We start from the raw sequence: 21,388 nt of genomic DNA, 5'->3' as shown, positions 1-21,388 counted from the left end.
ATGGAGTGCACCCAAGAGTGCTCAAAGAACTTTCTAGAGAACTTGCAGATCCTCTGTCCATCATCTTCAAGGCCTCCTGGAGGACTGGGGATGTGCCACAAGATTGGAGAAGAGTGAATGTTATCCCAATCGTTAAGAAAGGGAAGAAGCATGACCCAGGAAACTACAGGCTGGTCAGTCTGACTTCTGTTGCTGGGAAGATATCAGAGCAGATTTTAAAGGCATCGATCTGTAAGCGTCTGAAGGACCACTTAGTGATCTGGGGAAGTCAACATGGCTTTTTGTCCCCAACAGATCTTGTCAGACCAACCTTTTGATCGAGTGACGAGCCTACTGGATCATGGGAACTCTGTCTATGTGATTTACTTGGATTTCAGTAAAGCTTTTGATAAGGTCCCCCATGACATTCTAATGGGTAAACTGGAAGACTGCAGACTGGACTATAGGACAGTTTGGTGGATTGGCAACTGGTTAGAGAACCACACCCAAAGAGTGGTGGTCAATGGCGTTTCATCAGATTGGAGAGAGGTGTCTAGTGGAGTGCCGCAGGGCTCGGTTTTGGGCCCAGTACTTTGCAATATTTTTATCAATGATCTGGATGAAGGGGTAAACAGGCTACTCATTGAATTTGCTGATGATACCAAATTGAGAGGAGTAGCAAACACCAAAGAAGATAGAGTTAAAATTCAACAAGACCTGAATACTCTGGAGAAGTGGGCGGTTGTGAACAGGATGTAATTCAACATAGATAAGTGCACAGTATTACATCTGGGCCACAAAAATGTGAAGCACAAATACAGGACGGGGGAATACACTTCTGGGTAGTAGTGAATGCAAAGGAGATCTTGGAGTAAGCGTGGACTGTAAACTAAATATGAGCAATCAGTGTGATGCGGTGGCAAAAAAGGCAAACTCAGTCTTAGACACCCTAGCCCCAAACCTTTTAAAATCATAAGTAGCACTTTAGCTTGGAATTAAACCTGTAATAAGGTGTCAGGTAGGCAGGCATATTTGAACCAACTGAAATTTGAATCAAACTGAAATTTGGAAGTCACCAGGGTGTGCATCACTGTGATTAGGTTAGCTTCTCTAGTAAGGGTTGCCTCGCCATTGGTCTATCAATCCAAGTTGGCAAGTCAGATATAACTCAAAAAGTACTCCCAGCTGCAAGCATGACTCTTTGTAGGTCTTACAACCCTATTCAGCAGTTTGACTTTCCAGAACTATTGAGTCTCCAAGCAATTGTACCTCAGGGCCAAGCTAGGATGTGGGGGCCGGCCAGCTTTCCCGGAGACGTGGCCTCTCCACCTCACCCGGCATGCCGGATGGGTAGGAGCAGGGCCGGCGCGCCCATGGAGGCCAGGTAGGCAGTGGCCTCGGGCGCGCGGGCACTGGAGGGGCGCTGGAGGGGGTGTTGGGGGCAGAGGCGCACGCAGCGAAGCTGGCATGACTGGGCCGCCTGTAGCTACTGCTGCAGCCAGCCAGCCAGCCAGCCAGCCCCTTGCTGCCGCCGCCGCCACCGCCACACACCTCAGCCAGGCGCAGCCTCTGTGCGCCGCTCGAGCAGCGGCTCGCGGCTTCTGCGCCCAGCTGGGGCGCGTGGCGGCGGCAGCACGAAGCTGGCTGGATGGCTGCAGCAGCAGCTGTAGCCAGCCACGCCAGCTCAGCTGCGCGCTCCTCCGCCCCAGCCGGGCGCAGAAGCCGTGAGCTGCTGCTGGGGTGGCGCACGGAGCAGCCTCCGCGCGCCGCTCCAGTAGCAGCCCGCAGCTTCTGCGCTCCGCTGGGGCATGTGGCGGTGGCGGCACGGGGCTGCCTGGCTGGCTACAGCTACTGCTGCAGCCAGCCACCTCAGCTCCGCTGCGCACTCCTCCGCCCCAGCCGAGTGCAGAAGCTGTGAGCTGCTGCTGGGGCAGCACACGGAGCAGCCTCCACGCGCTGCTCCAGCAGCAGCCCGCAGCTTCTGCGCTCAGCGGTCCGCACACAGCCCAGCCCCCCTGTGGTGCGTCTGTGATGACGTCATCACGCCTCCTGTGGGGCGCGTGCGTGCCCACCGCCACAGGCGCTAAAACCTCTGGCGCCGGCCCTGGGTAGGAGAAAAGGGATTGCCCCTCAACCCTTTGTGAAAGGAGGCAAGAACAGGAGGAAAGTGGGGTGGTGGCACACAGAAAGCAGAGGGGCAATCCTTCTCCCCCCTACCACCTAGCATGGTAGAGAGAGGCAGGAAAGCCATGCCTCTGCGAGAGCTGGCTGGCCAGCAAGCCCATGCATCCACACTGCCCTGCTGTGCATCTATTCTGGAGGGGGGGGGTGTCTCATGCTCTGTATTAAAAAAAACTGCAACTCAATTAAAAATGGGGTCAGCACATGTGTTCATAAACCCAGGGAATCCGTCACTTCTAGCTTGGCCCTCAGACTTGTTCACCCCTCAAAATAATATCTGTTTTGGCTGTTGCGAAATTATTTCATTATTCTTAGCCACCAAAGTGTTTTGTTTGTTTCAGGGAGCTCAGAATGACACATGTTGGAGGGGCAATTCACCTATATTTTCTGATACGAGTCAAATGAACAATGCTGACTTTAAAGCAAATATTATTTGCTTTCGGGTACCTGTGGTGAACATGTAGAGGGACTTCTCCCTGCATAGTCCTGAGTCCTTTCATATGCTTTGTTTTAAGGTATATTTCCTTTAGATACAGAAGAGTCTCCTATAAGACTTTTCATTTAAATATAATTAATCTAGAATTATTTCAATGATACCTGAAGAAACTCAGCAAAATTCCAATACAGCCATCACAATTTTGGATGGAATTCACAACCAGCTAATAAGAAAGAAAAACGTATCAGAAGGCCTTTGAACTGTGTGCCATGGGGCACCTGTTTTTCCTATGCATGAAATACGCAACGTGTGTTGGTTATGTAATTCTTCTATGATGTCCCCAGTATAGTAACACAGACTGGAGAATCAGCATGTGCTGTGTATAAATGTCGTGCAGTTTTCAAGAAATAAGCTACAATGAATTAGAGGCAAGGCCTCAGCCCCCCCCCCCAAACACTGTTGGCAGGCATGTCTGAACTCCTACAACCCAATATATAAAGTATCTATTAACAACGTGGTTCAGATAGTGCTGTCAAGTGCAACGATCATATCCCCTTTTAGAGAGAAAAAATCTTAAATTGCATCTATGGGTGGGCTATATACACAGGACCTGTCCTCCAATATACAAGGAAAGGAGAAAGCAGGGGATTTTTCCAGTCTCCGTTCTACACCAGTCTAGAGCAATCTGATTCTATAACACAAGAGTTTACTATATGCAAAGAAATTTGAGCAGGGATTAAAAGGGAGACAGAATCTGTCCAAATAGTACCCAGAGTGGTAAATCGCTTCTGACTTACTTGATAGGAATATATTTTGTATACAGGGGCAGTACAGATCAATAAGGTTGGCTAAAAGTTATGCTTTATTAGTGAACACTGTTAACAGTTTTCAAAAATACACAGCTTCTTTAACTAGATCACACCACCTCCAAAACAATTTAGCGCCATCTTGTGGTAAACTGCAGAAATGTATGAAACGATCCAAATTCCAAAGTAGTGCGGTAATAAGATTTTGAAATATTTGAGGATGTCATATGTAACTGGTGTGTATTTATAATGAGGAAAATACACATTGTGAGTGTGGATGACATAGTCCCACCATTGCTAGCAGACCCTGGGCAGTCATTGCTTAGCCAATCCAGGCTGAATAATGTGTTTTTGCAGTCTGTTATAGTTAACTACCAAAGCAGTTATCTCATGTTGCAGTTACAGAGGAATAAGTGCACACCAACTAAGAAGCTCCATCAGTTTATCTAAGACACAAGGAACTTCAGGCCAAAGCCAGAATCAAATATTTACCACATAAAAGCTTATTCTCCCATCTCATCTGTATATAAGATCTGCACAGGAAAGGCAAATGACTTCTTAAATTGTTGCCATCCATTTAAAACACTAATTTACATCTAAGCCAAATAGTTATTTGCAGAAGGTATGCATGATCAATAATAAGCATACAGTGTTATACTCCTTCATTTTAAAAAATGTTACAGTTCATCGAAAGCTTTATAAATCATAATAATGTTACAATTTCACATTTATTTAAAAATTGAATTGCTCTACACAGCTAAAAAATGCCGTGCTATTTTTTTATTATTATTAAGATATGGGTAGGCCCATACTTCTGCCATCTTTTTTATGCATGAAAAGGATTTTGTATATCCCTTTTAGGCCTTTCATCTTCACTCCTCTCCTCTATCCCACTAAGCACCAGACTGCTTCTGAAGATCCCTAAGGTGAGAGAGAGGCTTGCCTGTGATGCAGCATGCAGGCCCACTGTTGAGGAAAAGATGAAAGCCTTGGCTGGCAGGAAGCGCTAAAAATGTGCTTCTCTAGATTCAGACACCTGATGAGTAGCGATGGTGGTTTTCCTGCGCTGTTCCATCGAAGAGAATGAACAAATTTCTTGAGTGGCAGTGCTGCCACAGTATGAACCTATTGATTAATATTGTTATCTCTTTACGTGCTGCTATTTCTGAAAATGTATTTATTTCCCCCACTTACCATTAGCAACAACAAAAATAAATATCACCCCAAAAATCAGCATGTATCCGCTTTTCAAGTGGGGATTTCCACTGAGAAGGTTTAAAAAAAGAGTGGCATCCATAAGCAAACTAAGCAGACTGAAATATGATGCTAAACAACAAACACACTATACCAAGTTTAGAAAAATGTGCCTTAAATTCAAAGAGAAGAAAACAACTTTTAAGATATTTTGTATTTGACTGAAAAGGTTAGACTAAGTTAATTAATAATACACTGTACATTTATAATGATAATTAAATCCTTCAAGACAAAGGAGGAGTTCATTTTTTAATCTGCAAGATCAAACTCAGCTTAAAAAATGGAAACAATACAAAATAACATACCATAAAATCTAATTAAGGGAATTGGTTTTAAATCCCCGAGGAACAGGAATCAGTTACAATGTCAGGCTTCCAGAATATTGTGAGAAATAAAGTAAATTTGCAGAGTAAGAGCTTATAAATACATAGCATATTTAGTGAGTCAAATATAATAATAGAATTGACAAGGACGTTGGTAAATAATTTCTTTAAATATATCCTGAACAGGAAACCAGACAGAGAAGCAGATAGGCCTTTAGTTCACCAAGGAATAAAAAGATTGCTAAAAAAGATGGGGAGATAGCAGAGAAGCTAAATGAATGTGTCCAGGCCACAACCATTATTTTCAGGGAGGGAGTCTGAAGAACTGAGTGAAATTAAGCTGACAAAAGATGAAATTCTAAACCTATTGGGGAAATTAAAACCAGTGTGTCTCCAGGTCATGATGGCATACACTCAAGAGTTCTCGGGGAGCTCAAATGTGAAATTGTTGATCTACTAATCAGTATATAGCTGTTTTCACACGTCTTTTCATCATGCAAAACTCACGGAATGAGGGTGTCTTCATGGTGCAATTTCTGACATCATTGCACCATGATTCTGTTTTCGGATGCCCTTGTTCCATGAGTTTTGCACAATGTAAAGACATGTGAAAATGGCCTATGTAGCTCATCACTAAATCAGCCACTGTACCAGAAGACTGAAGAGTAGCAAATGTTACACTGATATTTAACAAGGAGTCCAGAGGGGAACCAGTCAGTCTAACCTCTGTTACAAGCAAATTAGTAGAAATTGTTATCAAAGATAGAATTATTAGGCACATAGAGGAACAAAACCTGCTGAGGGAAAACCAACATGGCTTCTACAAAGCAAAAGTCATGCCTAAACTATCCTTTGGAGTTCTTTGAGAAAGTGAAAAAGAATATAGATAATGGTGACCCAGTGCACATTATATACTTGGACTTTAAAAAGGCTTTTGACAAGGTTTCTCACCAAAGACTCCTGGGTAAGCTTAGCAGACACAGGATAAGAGGATGTGTCAACCCACTGTGCCACAGCAGTGAAAAAAGGCAAATTCTGTGCTGGGGATTATTAGAAAAGGGATTGAAAATAAAGCAGCCAATATTGTAACGCCGCAGTATAGATTCATGATGCGGCCTCATTTGGAATACCTTGTACAGTTTTGATCAATGAATCTCAAAAAGGCTACTGCAGAGCTGTAAAAAGGACAAAAGAAGGCAACCAGGATGGTCAGGTGCTTTTGAGCACCTTTCATATGAGGAAAATCTGAAGAATCTGGGACTTTTCAGTTTAAAACTTGAAGGCATCCAATGAAGCGGAAGGGCAGAAGTGTCAGGGCAGCCAAAAGGAAATACTTCATTACACAACAAATGATTAAAATGTGAAATTCACTGCCAGAAGATGTCGTGATGGCCACAGGCATAGACAGCTTTAAAAGGGGATTAGACAGATTCATGGAGGGCAGGTAGAGTTGCCAGCCTCCAGGTGGTGGCTGGAGATCTCCCAGAATTACGACTGATCTCCAGGTGGCAAAGATCAGTTCCCCTAGAGAAAATGGCTGCTTTGGAGGGTTGGCTCTATCATGGCATTATACCTCACTGAGGCCCCTCCCCAAGCCCCATCCTTTCCAGGCTCCATACTCAAAACCTCCAGGAATTTCCCAACCCGGACCTGGCAACCCTAGGTCTATCAGTGGCTACTAGCCATGTTCACTAAAGGGAACATCCACATTCAGAGGCAGTAAACCTCTGGATACTAGTGTCAAGAAGTAACATCTGGAGGAGACCTCTATGTGCTGTTGTTGGCCCTCTCCATTAACTAGTTGGCACTGTGAGAGACAGGCTGCTAGACTAGATGGACCACTGGTCTGATCCAGCAGGGCTCTTCTTATGTACTTACATACTTAATAAAAAGTTGTCAAAAGTGATTGATTCTTCATGCAACTGAAAATAATTCGGGTTTGATCCTCTACCTCATTTCACAGCTTCTTCTTGAATCTGTGGCAGTTTATGTCATAACACAAATGCAGGACCGTACAACCTTTTCCCTTCTTTCTTTCTGATTAATGGAAGTAACTTTCTCCAAAGCAGTCTTCACACCAGCCCAAGTAGTAAAGCAACAGTGCAAATGGAAAGAAAGGGGGGTTTTACTGATTGTCCCTTTAAAATAACAACAGTAGGACAGATAAATTTCAGTAAAGGAGAGGGAAAGTAAAGAGTCTTCGAAGAACAAAAGGGATATAGCTGCAATTGTACTGCGCTGTGTAAAAGAACTTGGCATTTTTTTAAAAAAAATTAATATATGTACGTTTAAAAACAGGCAGCTTGATACAAATGTATTCAAGAATCATACAGATGTAGCAATTATTAAGGGGAATTAACAGACTTGATTAAGAAAAGGGAAAAAAGGAGAGGAAAAAATATATACATATTTACTTCCATCTGAGCATTTATCCTCTACAATGTTTTAAAGAAAAGAGGGGAATAAGTTCATTGAAGGGGCTATTTTTGAGGGAGGGAAAGGGAGGGGGAAGAGGGGGGGGGGAGAAGGGTTTATAGTTTATAATTAAACAAAGAGAATTCTCAATTAGATAAGATTCAAAAAATTGATTGTGTGTTATTATTTGTTTGTCGTTGACATCACAAAGGTAAATACAAAAAATAAAATAAAAATAAATAAAAAATAAATAACGAATTAAAAAAAATTAATAAAAAAATTTTAGTAACAAAAATTAAAAAAAACAAATAAAGACTTATTACAACATCACACAAAAAAAGTGAGGAAGACAAAGTTGAAAGTTAATAGTTATTAAGCAATTTTCCTTGTTGGTTTGTTTGTTGGTCTTTACAGTTGATGGTATTCAGTTGTTTATTATAGACTGTTGATTGTTATAATAGTGAATGACAGTTTGAAGTTCAAGTGTATAGAGATACTAGCTAACAGCAATGAATTATACAAAAATAACCAGGACAATATCCAAAACTGATTATAAGTACAAGGCTCAAGATTAATTAAAAAAAAAACTTGTTAGACTGGATTATATTATCATTGTTGCGTGTATTATATGCAATTTATAGCAAACCATTGAAGTTTTAAAAAAAAGAATCATACAGATGTGAGATTTGTCACAAGAGTGGAGATGTTTTATGCATTATGGAGTAGGTGCCTGAAACTCTGGCACATAAACTAACATACCCTACTAGTTTGCACTAGCGGAAGGAGAACAGTGCTTTCCTACCAGCCACAATTTGAGCTTTGAGTGCTGGGAAAATGCAATTTCTACACAGTGATATCCAACTTAAAGGTGAAACATCTCTATCTTCTAGTATCAAGGGATTACACATGCATTATGATTTCCTGAAAAAAATCATTTCTGCAAGCACTTATATTTTAGCCATCTTTCATTCTCCCAGGGCCAAGATGAATTTTTTCCCCATTACTTTTACCCGTTACTTCCATTACAGGTACTGCTATGTGGGATGAGAGTCTCATGTGTTTTGTCACACTTTTTTGTGCTTTGTTTTGTAGACATACTGCTGAGATTTGGGAATACCAAAGTAACAAATAGCTTGTTTAAGCAGTTGCATCGTAAGGCAGAAAATGCTGTGTAATACCTATTCTTTTAAGGCTAAAACAAAAAGTCTTTAAAATGCCACAATAATCATAACAGATTTATTGTAGCAAAAGTTTTCATGGGCTAGATAGAGCCTGCTTCATGACACATAAAATGAATATGATTGTGTGGCTGTATGCTACATAAAGGTACCAAAGGACTCCATTTTGGTTTTGCTGCAACAAAAACAGGGCTATCAGTATAGAATTTACATTCATTGAGACTGTAATCCTGGGTGCATTTACTAAGAAATAAATCCTATTTAATTCACTGGAACTTACTTCTGAGAAACGTAGACAAACATACAACCTGCAGTATGATTACTTGAATAGACTTAATGGTACATATCTTTGAAAAACACAGCTGGGATGGTCTAAATTTCTCCTTTTCAATCTCATTTTTGCCTTTGGTTGCACTGACAGAAAACTAATATTACATTGATCATTTGTAAAGTGCAGACTAAAGTTGTTTCAGTAGTACAAAACAATTCTTAAACTGATTATAAACATGCAGTACTGGTAAGCCATTTTCATAGGTCAACATAGCAATAAAACTGTCAAGCTGTAAAAAGTAAAACTGCTAAGAAAATTATTCTAATACATTCACTATGACCTTGATTCACATATACAGGAGCATGAAATGGCAGAATGCTGGACTACACCACGTCAGATTGTGGGTAGAAGATTATTTGTTATGTTAAAAATTTCCTGCAAATAGAAAAGCTTAGCAAGCAAAGAGAACAGGTACCATGATTCTTCCTGCTGCCCTAGTTTACTATTTCCATGGAGGTTTTTCTGTGAGAAGAAACAAGAAATCTACCACGTGTAGTTTGAAGTGGTACAGTCCATTCTGCCACCCCAGTTCTATAGCACCTCATTCTCCTCTATGTACAGACCAGGCTTAAGAAAGGCACTACTGTGGATAGGGAATGCTTGTATAGGAGGCCACATCTGCATACTTGAAGTCTCATTGAACAGAACAGTCAACTAGAGCAAGAAAGATAACAACAACAGTATGTTTATGTACCACTCTTCCGGACAGACACTCAGAGTGGTGAAGAAAGTCAGTGTTATTATTATCCCCACAATACAACTGGGGCCGAGGGGAGTGGTTTACTCAAGACCACCTCCCGAGATCATGGCAGTAGTGGGAGTCGAATTAGCAAACTGCTGATCCACCAGCCACTTAACCACTATGCTAGAGCAGCTCTCTGGAAACCATTTATTGGCACTTCACCTCATGCACACAGTGAGCAAAAAAGTACAGAAGAAGCCACCACCACGGCTGTCCCTCAATACTGCTGTCCACAGTAAGCTGCCTTCCTCAATACCGGCAATGCAAAAGCATCTGTTCCTCATGAACTCCAGTAACAACTGAAGTAACCATAGCTGTAGATCAGCATAGGTTAGTATAGGGACAGAGGAGAGATTTTCTCTCCAAAAGTGTAGGGCCAGGCAATGGTTCGAGGACTGATCACCCTACATACAGCTCTCTGATTTGAACTAGCAAATATGTTATTGAATTTAATGAAGCAGACTAAAATGAAAAGTTGCAACACATCCAGGAATTGAGTTGAACAATACAAGACAGAGGCAGTCAAAACTAAAAAATACACTGAACAAAATGGCATTGAGTCACTGGATGGAAACGGGCTGCGATCCCTGCTTGGGCAAATGCTAGGAGATTGCAAGATAAAGACCATAGGGAAATGGGGTGATTCCTACAGTGTTGTTATTGAGGCCGTTCCCCAGCCATTTCTTCTCCCGCTTTCTAGAGGGCAGGGGACTGGGGCTGAGGGGAGGGTTTGTCCATTGCAGGTGGGCAAATGGCAAGCATGGGATAGGATGGCCATCTATGGAGAGCACAGGGACAGGAAGAGCAGAATAAAATACAAGAGAAAGAAAGAGAGAGAAGCAATGACCAAAACAAATATACTGAGTTAAAGGAATTATTAACAAAAAAACTATTCCATTAAAAATGAAATTGTTGGTAAGAGCTGGACTGGCAATAAGCTTCCACTGAGACATGAACAGATTAGGGGACATAGTCTTTTATATTCACCAGAAACAAATACTGCGGAGAAAAAAAAATTGTAGATAAATATAATATTGCATATGAAGACCAAATCAAGACACAGAGGTCCTTAAAATGGGGAAAGTGTCTGTTGCTTGAAAAAGTTATCCTTTTGAACAAAATGGATAAGGTAACGAGCAAGGTCATCTGCCCTCAGTGTGCTAAGTGGAAAACAGACAGAGAAGTCATAATTATTTTTAAATTTCCATTTTATTCTAAAAAGTCACAGCTAGAGGGCAATAAAGTCAGTGTTAGCATAGGATGAAGACATATAATTAAGCAGGTTCCACATTTGTATTTAAAGTGAAACAAAAAGAGAGTGGGAATTGTCACAGTCACTACTATGTAGCAGCAAAACTAGATGTACAAGCAAATGCATGTAACCTCCCCCCCCCCCCCCCACACACACATTTTTTACTGAAAAATAGCATTGGAAGGCTGTAATCAGGAGTGGAAGAGTGTCAGTGCTTAATGCAGGGGGAAAGTAAAGCAATGATTCCTTTCTTCTCACTGATGATCGTAGTTCTCCAAGGCTGCTTTTCAGTTAAAAACCAGGGGAGAAATGCACATAACTGAATATAATATCTGTAACTTCTATTAAATATCTATGGGATATGTTATCTAGAGAACTGGAGTGTTGCATCACCAATATGCTCACAACATGCAGTTCTAGTTTTAATTTAAATCAGATGCAAGAACTACAGCTTTCTCTAAACCAACGTCTGACAACTGTGATAGGTGAACAAACAGGGAGAAGAATTTAGAGAGGCAGGACTTTGCCCTTCTGTAAAATCACATTTACAGTATAGATATTCTCTTGGCCCATAGCTTGCTGCTCAATAAAATTTATGGAAAACAACATATTGTTCCATTTATGGAGAATGGCATATTGTTCCACTGGCAGTAGCATTATCTGACCATCTGGGAACTGTTATACATGTTTTTGAATGTACCATGCTTGACTGTTACCATGGGGCTTCACTTTAAGAGCATTTGGGTCCACTAGTACAGAACAAAGCTCCTTGCCTGAGAGTCTCTCTACACACGAGTAGGATTAAGTGAAGGATCTTACACTTGTTCTCCCATTGTGCATACACATAGGGAGACAGAATACACTTGACTATAAGACCACAAAGAAAGTAAGTCATTTGAGCATCCCATGTATGATGTATTGTGTAGAGAGACTCTGAGACATCTGGTTTCCAAGCCAAATTCAAAATGCTGCTTTTGGCTTTGAAATCTTAAATCAGCAGTCCCTTGCATGGCACCAAGGGGCACCATAGTGTCTGATGTGCTTCCTGGTACCCACTTGTTTCTTGAAAATAAATTCAAAACGGTTTTGGATTAAAAAAAAAAGAGCCTACTTTTGATGCTTCACCTTCAGAGTTCATCCCCACTTTAAAATCTGTAGATAAGGCCTTGCATCTTTTCGGCATATGATCACAATGGGGGGGGGGTGCATGCAAGTGGGGAACACATTTTTTAATACTCCAAAGGGCAAATGCCAGTCTGACAGGTACTAGTTACAAAGCAAGTACCCCCATGGGTCAGTAATGACTCCTTGCTTGCACAGGGGACTGCCTTTGCCTTTACCTAGGAAATTTACAAGCTATTTTATATTTGTTTCTGACTGTACCAGAAAGTATACTAGACACAGGATGTGGCAAAAAGAGGGGATACGTAGCTGGAAAACATAAGATCTGAAAAGGCTCTCAGAAGGAACTAGGAAAGCATGAGAAAAACAAAAAATGAGTATGAGAAAGATGGGCCACGGGCTTCCAAATCCCACCACAAAACTGCGCGGTGAAAACACGCGGGGGGGGGGGGGAATACACGGAAAACAGAAAGCTCTGGGCGACAGCACTCTCACAAGCCTACGCCAGAAAAAAGGAAGCCTCGAAGGGGTTCCGCCCCTCTGCCCCACGCTAAAATGGAATCAGACAGGAAGGAAGACGAGGTAATCGGCCACACAGAAAACTGTAAAGGGGAAATGGGGTGGGCGGGGAGGCCTAACATCGGAGGCGAAATCCAGCGACACAGAAATTCTTTAACCACGTTCTGCAAGCCCGACCACCGAGTGCCATGGGAGTTTCGCTTGTGACTTGAGTAGGACCGTAATTGCGCCCACAGAGAAGGGCAGGGAAACGAGCACCCATCAGAGCGAGCCGCGGAAAGACCCAAAAAGCTAAAGAAAGTCGGAGGGGCGCTCAGAGCCCTCCCTCTCCCCGCCCGCCCGCCTTCTACCCCGGAAAGGGGCGGGCCGCGACTGCGTTGCTTCGAAGGACTAAACGACGGGAGGGCTTCGCGCCCTCCTGCCTTTGCGGCCGCCGCTGGGGCTGAAGCTGCCTCGTCTTGCGGCCGAGCCTCGCAAGCGGCGAGCAGGGCAGCAAGAGGAGCCCAACGGAAGTTCGGGGCGGGGGGCGGGGAGGCTTCCTCCTGGAGCTCAGCGGGGCAGGGAGAATCCGGGCCCGTTTACCTTTCGGAGATAGCTAGCCACCACCTGCTCGAAGGGGTATCTGTAAATTGTGTGCGCCTCCACGGTCACCCCCATAGCGGGAGCAGAGCGGCGGCTGCCCGCTCCTTAAGCAGTTCTCGAACTCCGGCGGCACTCGCCCGATGGCCAGTCCCCTCCCCTCCCGGGCTGCTGCGTCCCCTCCCCTCCTTCCTCCCCAAGCTCCCGCAGCTGAGTCCAGCGCAGTTTGACAGCGCCCTGCGGGATTGCTGACTCCAGGCAAGCCCCTTTGCGGGCCGCAGATTAAACACATGCGGAGCTGAGCCTGGAAAGAACAAATTTTTCGGGTTTTGACCACGAGGTTCGGTGGCAAGGAGAAGGCACCGATCGCACGCGTGGGATGGCAAGCTTTGACCGTCCTTGGCTTTATATTACATCCAAGCCAAACATAAAGGACATGAGTATGATTATCACACGTTTGCATGAGAAATTAATAGGGAAGCATTTTCCTGTTAGGAAACTAATAGCGTTTGAACAGTAAGAACCCTTTCAGAGGGGAGGTACTAAAAGGAATGACAGGTTGTCCATTGAAAATAATGGGAGAGGCTTGAATGCCCATTGGAAATAATGGGAACCAAGAATGCCCATTTACTTTCATGGGCTCCACTGAAACACATTATAGCAAAAAAAAAAAAGTTGCAAAGAAAATGTGGAGTGTATTTTGAAGGAAGGTGCCTGGGCCCAGATAGACTATTCAGAGACTGAAATGACAGGCCCCTGAGTGGAATGATAGCCCCTGGGTGTAACAGAAGGGGTCTGGGATAGGAATGACAGTGCCCTGACTGGAATGACAGACCCTGGGTGTAGCAGAAGCGCTCTGGGACTGGAATGACAGGCCCTTGAGTGGAATCACAGACCTTGGGTGTGACATAAGTGCTCTGGGACAAGAATGACAGCCCCCTGAGTGGAATGACAAATCCTGGGTGTAGCAGAAGCGCTGCCCCTGGGTGTATTAGGAGGGCTCGGGGACTGGAATTACAGGCCCCAGAGTGAAATAACGGCCCCTGGTTCTATCAGAAGTGCTCTGGGACTGGAATGACAGGCCCCTGAGTAGATTGATGCCCCCTGGGTGTGACTGAAGGGCTCTGGGACTAGAATGACAGGCCCTGGAGAGGAATGATGGCCCCTGGGTATAACAGATGGGGTCTGGGATGGGAATAACAGCCCCCTGACTGGAATGACAGACCCTGGCTGTAGCAGAAGCGCTCTGGGACTGGAATGACAGGCCCCTGAGTGGAATGAAGGCCCCTGGGTGTGACATAAGTGTTCTGGGACAAGAATGACAGCCCCTTGAGTGGAATGATAGACCCTGAATGTAGCAGAAGCGCTCTGGAATGACAAGCCTCTGAGAGGAATGATGCCCCGTGGGTGTATTAGAAGGGCTATGGGACTAGAATGACAGGCCTCAGAGTGGAATAACGGCCCCTGGTTCTATCAGAAGTGCTCTGGGACTGGAATGATAGGCCCCTAAGTAGAATGACAGACCCTGAGTGTGAGTGAAGGGCTCTGAAACTAGAATGACAGGCCCCGAATTGGAATGAGGGACCTTGGCTGTATCAGAAGGGCTCTAGGACAGGAATGACATGCCCCTGAGTGGAATAACAGACCCTGGGTGTAGAAGGCAGGATCTGGGACTGGAATGACAGGCCCCTGAGTGGATTGACGGCCGCTGGGTGTGACTGAGGGACTCTGGAACTGGAATGACAAGCCCCTGAGAAAATGACAGCTCCTGGTGTATCAGAAGGGCTGTGTAACTGGAATGACAGGCCATGAGTGGAATAACGGCCCTCGGTATATAAGAAGCGGTCTTGGACTGGAATGACAGGCCCCTCAGGGGAATGATGGCCCCTGGGTGTGACAGAACAGCTCTGGGACTGGAATGAAAGGCCCCTGAGTAGAATGATGGCTGCTGGGTGTATTAGGAGGGTTCTGGGACTAGAATGACAGGCCCCTGAGTGGAATGACAGCCTCTGGATGTATCAGATGGGCTCTCGGACTGGAATGACAAGCCTCTAACTGGAATGACAGCTCCTGTGTGTATCAGAAGTGCTCTGGGACTGGAATGACAGGCTACAGAGTGGAATGACACCCCTGGATCTAGCAGAAGCATTCTGTGACTGAAATGGCATGCCCCTGAGTGGAATGACAGCCTCTGGGTGTAGCAGAAGCCTTCTTTGACGGGATTGAAACCCCCTGGGTGTAGAAGAAGGGCTCTGTTACCTGAATGACAGCCCCCTGAGTGGAACAACAACCCCTAGGAGTAGAAATACTCGTTTGCAACCAGAGTCTCAAACGATAGACAAGGAAAAATACATTTTAGTTGATATTTCTGGACAATGTGTAGGTATCACCAGTTCCATCTGTGTATTTATCCTTCCTGTCAGCTCCTTGGTTTACTTTCACTTTCATGTGGTTAATATCAGCCATCCCCTCTATTTTCAAGCATAAATCCTCGCTTTGTCCCCCTTCTTGTTCCCCTCTCCCATTCAGCAGCCTTCCAGACTTCCATGGTCCCCTAATGTGTCACACCCTGCCTAAGTTCCTTGCTCACTTGCTCACTTTTGCACACTCTGATGACCACTGACCCAGAGCACCCCTCCATATTCTCTCTTTGAAAAATCCCATCTCATACTCCAGTTAACAAACAGTTAACACATTTTTGAGGGTTTTATCTTGTTTTATGCTATTACTGTTTTGTCTCTTTATTTACTTAGTTTGTTGTTATCCACTTTCTGGGGGAAAACATGTACTTTTTAAGCTTGTTCAACATTCATTTATTTTGTGCCCTGTGTAATGAGGCCCTGTGTGAGCACAGTGGTTAGAGTGTCTGACTAGGATCTGAGAGACGACATTCAAATCCCCGCTCTGTTATGAGAACCTTGTTGGGTGAGCTTGAGTAGGGGAGCATGCTCCCAGCTTAACCTACCTCACACAGCTGTTGTGAGGATAAAATGGAGGTGAGAACAATGTAAATTGCTTTGGATCCCCATTGAGGAGAACGGTAGGGACTTCCTGGAGATTTGGGAGGTGGAGCCTGGAGAGGACATAGTTTGGGGAGGGACCTCAGCGGGGTATAGTGCCATAGATTCCAACCTCCAAAGCAGCTGTTTTCTAATCTCTATGGTCTGGAAATCAGTTGTCATTCTAAGAGATCTCCAGCCACCACCTGGAGACTGGCAACCCTAGACGAGTTAAGAAGTAAATAAAATGAGAAAAGCATATAGATCAGAAAAACAAATTCAGTGGTGATTTTTTGTATATTATTGAGCGATTCTAACTTCCTTACAAAAGCTCTGCTCCTCTTCTCCCCTTCCACCCTGTATCTCTCCAACTAAAGCTATACTGATTCACGTAGCTCTGCTGAGCAAGTTAGAGTCCGGTGGCCTTCCACATTTTCCAGTTAGACAGTGCAGAAAGAGCCAGCCAGAGTTGCTGCCTCAGCACTTCACTGCATTTCCACAGTGTAATTCTCTAGTGGTGGCCCTGCCAGCCTCTCTCAGTCATTAGAAGGGGTTGAATTACCTCCCTTGTTGCGTCACCAGCCCTCATGATCTTTCTGCTTCCATATCACTAGGACAGAAAGGAAGAACACACAAGTAGGTAGCCACCCATGAGCTGGGAAGGAAAGGGTAGCCCTGTCAGCAGCTAGGACTGGCGCTGCCATATCAGGCTATGCGTTCAGCTGAGTTCTTTCTGTTGTTGTACCCAACAGTCTGAAAAAGGACTCGAAGCCCTATCTTATACTGCAATGCCCACCATGAAGGGCTTTTGGACCCAGATCTTGCTCTTGCAATACCCATGTGACTGTCTTTCTGAAGCTACGTACACATTTGGTGGTCAGGCTTGATTCACTATATCTATTGTTCTCTACTTTCTAATTCCACTTTCTGCATTGTTTGACATACCATGTCTAATGCTTTTTTGTGCTGTTTTTAATTTTGGAAATCCTAGCCATATTGCATGGCTTCCTCACAGAAGCCATGCAATAGCTTTTATTAATACCAGTCAAAATAACAATACAATGTGTACATTTTTTATTTCTATTCCTCAGGCTGGATTTGAAAAGATGGGAGAATTAAAGATCTTTCAGGTCATGCTCTTAAGGCCTTTTCTTCAGAATGTTAAGCAAAATGCTTTGCTGAATTCAATAGAAACAAAGTGTGGCTAATATCAGGTTGCACCTTTGGCATGCTGGAAACACCAAGCAAAAATGGTAGCTATCCAGCTGAAAATATTAACAACCAATAGTTAATCAAATGTCAAAATAGAAGTGAAGTACTCTCTTGGGGCTCAGACATAGCCTTACTATTAGTTTAGTCTCAGTAGAAAAATGTTATGTGGTGATCTAAGCCTTATTTTGAGGTACACAGCTTTTATCTTCTATATTTATGATTGGATAAGGAATGAGGAATTGCAAACAAAATACTGGTAACTGGGAATCAACTTCAGCCTCACTGGGAAAAGGCAGCTCCACATGCTTGGAAGACTGGGGCAGGGGTGATACGCATGTTTATCTTGGCAACAGAATAAGGGGTGATGTGCTTTTTCTTCATGCTTCTCTTACAGGTGAACAAATACTTTCCCGCCTCTAACCTTCTTCTTAACTGTTTTTCTTTTCTCTTCCATGATCCTCCTTACACACAAGCTCCAAAATGTCTGCAAGCAGACTCACACACGTACGGCCAGCTTCAAGGGCCATTTGTAGATAATAGTTTGTAGATAGATTTCTTCCTGGTGGAAGTGGAATATTATTCAGTAAAGTATGCTTTCTCTTTTACTATTGTCCTGGCCTCAGTTTTGTTTCCTTAAGCCAAATGCTGTGAAAACAGCCACGCCTGCCACTGTGCAACTAATTCTGTCAATCAGGCTTTAACAAGCTTTAAACGACATTAATTTTGTAATGAAAAGAACCCTCCCAGTTCAGACCTCATTGCCCATTTCTAGAAATACACATTGAGCGGGCTAAGCGCTCAGACTGAAGCTACAGGTGACCCATAGATAAGTGTGCATCTCCCTCTTCAGTTCCAAAAAAGAAAAAACAAGGCAGTCTCAAAAGGCTGCAGCAATAACAGTAAACTTGGTGGTGAGGAGGAGGAGCCAGGCATATGAAAGGCCGCCATGAACACCAAGACAAAGATTTTTTCATCTATCTTTTCACAACAGCCGGGTCCCCCTCAGTTCAGAAGAATACACTCAATATGTTTGATTAAAACAGAAACAAAGATTAAAACAGATAGCAAAGCTTCCTGGCTCCTGTCCTGAGCAACCTACATGACATACAGAGCAGGTCTACTCAGTCACATTTTAGTCATTGGGGCTTACTCCCAGGAAAATATGCTTAGGATTGCAGCCGTAGGCCCCTAGAGTTTTGTCCCTGCCCCCCCCCCCCCATTGCAAGCCTAAAGGGATTACTCAAATCCATTATTTGGCCACTTCCCTTTCAAAATCACCTTTGCCCCCTCACTGCTTCTTTGTCTGAGAGAGAAAGGATATGGGCTAAGGTGGTTTGTGAAAGGTTTATGGAAAGGGTGTGGTAATTCCTGTTCTTGCTCAAACCTGGCAGCACTTTGGCGTGCAATACAATAACTTTGTCATAGCACTGAGATCAGAATCTATATAAACATCACTCAGTGCCTCATCCATATCAGACCAGACACTGCTATTTGTAACACACCGAACGCTGTTAATAACGATTTACATCACAAAATTGTCTAACAAGCGGCTGCTAGGTGTGTGGTGGTAAGGCTTGTATAATGGCTAAGCCCCTGGGTGGGGGTTCATTAATAGTATATTACACCCTTGTGTGGGACTCCCTAACTATTAGTGAGAGCCAGCGTCAGTGGTGAGGGGGGGCAGGTTTAACCTTGCTGCAACAATGTCCCACAGGCATACAGTTGCCAACTCTGGGAAATTCCTGGAGGTTTGGGAGCAGTTCCTGGAGATGGTGGAATTTGGGAGGGAAGAGAGCTCTGTGGAGAAGCGATGACAGAGTCCACACTCTGAAGTTGCCATTTTCTCCAGGAGAATCAATCTCTTCGGTCTGAAGATCAAGGACAATGAACAGTGAGACCTGTGGGGTGTGAGGCTGTCTCTCATGTTGCCTCATCCCCTGATGTCAGAGGCTCCCAAGGTATAAGCATTTCTGTGTACCTCAAACCCAGAACCACAGTTCCTCCTGTGTCTCTGATAATTAAAGCCAAGAACTGTCATTTTATAGATGGATGTGTTAAAATATTGTCCTTTGCTCAAATGCCCTTAATATTTCTCTCAAAGGAAATGCAACATGTGGAGACGTCAAAATAGTTCCCACAAAAAACATAAATAGTATTCCATTGAACAAAAAAAAGGGAGAATAATGTATTTTACAAACTAATTTAAGATATATTTTAATGAGCACATCCAAGCAAAAACTTACATTTGAATTCCTGGATTGAACCACATTCACAGAATCACTAACATGCCAATCCTAGGCACTTTACTGGGTAGTTAGTATCATTTTTTTATCATTTCCAAAAAATGGCCTGCATTCATCCACCTGTTCCAAAGACTTAAGGGCATTATGTTTTCTTTAGAGAAATCCGCCCTCCTCCTGCAAATCCCCAGTTTGCTCTCTCTGCTGTGCTGATTCCCATGAACAAAATTTGGGAGGGGGCTTAGTGGACTGAGGTGGCTGGATCGGCAAAAGTCACCACCACTCCCACTTTAAAAAAGCTTAAGTGCCCTTCAAAACTGTTTGGTTAGAATGTGTGTAGGAACAAGTGAGAGAATGCAAACTAAACAACAGTTTGAGGAAAGAACTCCAATAAACTACAATTAAAGAGGCAACCGTGATCAGAAATTATTTGGGCACATAGGATGCACTGTCATGTGGACAAACAGTGCTCCTACATAACAAATAGCATTCCCATGTGGAGCTTTTTGTATGTATGTCCATACCTTGTGTCTGATATTTATAGGAATGGAAGCCCATGTATATGCCAGAGTTCCAATAGCGCTTCAGTATTACAGTCATCCTGATCCTAATGTGCATGCCTATGCGTTTCTAATTTCTCTGGGATTTACTCATAAGGGTGTTCATGGTGTCCTACATCTTAGCCTTGTTGATTAATGTGTATTCCACCTTTGGAGTTCTTTCGAAAGGTTATAATACTGCCAATTGCAGTTCGGTTTTAACATCTGAGACTCAGTGGAGAAGTGGGGCATGATTTCAGATACAAGGGGGTGCTGCTGAGCCCCTACTTCCTGCATTTATCCTATACTCTGCCTGGGTCTGAGTAGTGATGTGAGATTGACATAGAAAAATTTATCTTAAGTTTCATATGGATGAAAAGATAACTTCCAAAGTCATATGGATGAAAAGATCACTTCCAAAATTCTGAACTGTGCATTTAAATTTTTAAGAAAACACCTTAGAGTAGTTGTGCATTTACTAGATAGTCTTGAAAGCAGTATTTGTATGAATGGGACATACACCAATGAATTTCACTTTTAAAGAATCCAGGCAGTTCTTAGACATATGATAGCGTTAGGGCTAATAACACAACTGTTTCCAAGAAATATTCTAACATACACATCCTAGAGTACAAACTTTGCCATAAATTAGTCTGCCTAGGTTTGCAGCCTCAGCAACATAAAGAGTGTGAGAAATCTCATAGCTCATCAAGGCACTTGGATCTTGTATGCAAGGAAAGGCAGCACTGACACTAACTGAGTTACAATAAACAAAAGGCTTTGAAAGAAGGCTCTCACTTGCCTCCTTATTTTTAAGAATTCTGGTGTAGTGAGTGGCAGCATGCTAAGTATTCAGTCCTGCTCCTTCGTCTGAACTAATTAGAGTTCAGAGGCTTAAAAATTACAACAGGGATTAATTTTAAAGAACAAAACTTTCAGTTGTTAACAACTGCATCCAGAGGGAGCTGCTGAACTTCTCCATTAATATCAGTGGTTGCACATCTGTAAATAAGGCCATAAAACATATTTTTATTCCATCTCTTTTGTACAGTTGCAATGGTATACCCACTCCCCTATGCCCTAGTCTTTAGAATTTAGAAATGCTGCCTAAATCAAATGGTGGGGAGGGGGGGGGCAATGTTTTTTTCAGAATGGTAAATTTGAAATGAACTATATCTGTAGAAAAATGCCTGCCCATCAGGGGAATAAATGTCCAGCTAATTGCAAAATGGTTTACAAATTAAATATGTTAATGAACCTTAAACAGAAAATGATATTTTG

General features: G+C 43.4%; 1 protein-coding gene across 2 annotated transcripts in view; it reads right to left on the bottom strand.

Moving 5' to 3' along the window:
- The window catches only part of PRELID2 (PRELI domain containing 2), a 55,109-nt gene extending 41,868 nt beyond the window's left edge, over positions 1-13,241 (bottom strand). For both annotated transcript variants that reach the window (XM_054977670.1, XM_054977671.1), the window contains exon 1: positions 13,121-13,241. In XM_054977670.1, the coding sequence (XP_054833645.1) occupies positions 13,121-13,195 (75 nt within the window). In that variant the 5' untranslated portion in view covers positions 13,196-13,241. The remainder of the gene's footprint in view (positions 1-13,120) is intronic.
- Between the last annotated feature and the right edge of the window lie 8,147 nt (positions 13,242-21,388).

Source organism: Eublepharis macularius, chromosome 4 (genome assembly GCF_028583425.1).
Source record: "Eublepharis macularius isolate TG4126 chromosome 4, MPM_Emac_v1.0, whole genome shotgun sequence".
Classification (NCBI taxonomy): domain Eukaryota; kingdom Metazoa; phylum Chordata; class Lepidosauria; order Squamata; family Eublepharidae; genus Eublepharis; species Eublepharis macularius.
The sequence above is the reverse complement of the archived record's forward strand: the minus strand, read 5'-3'. Positions and strand labels throughout refer to the sequence as shown.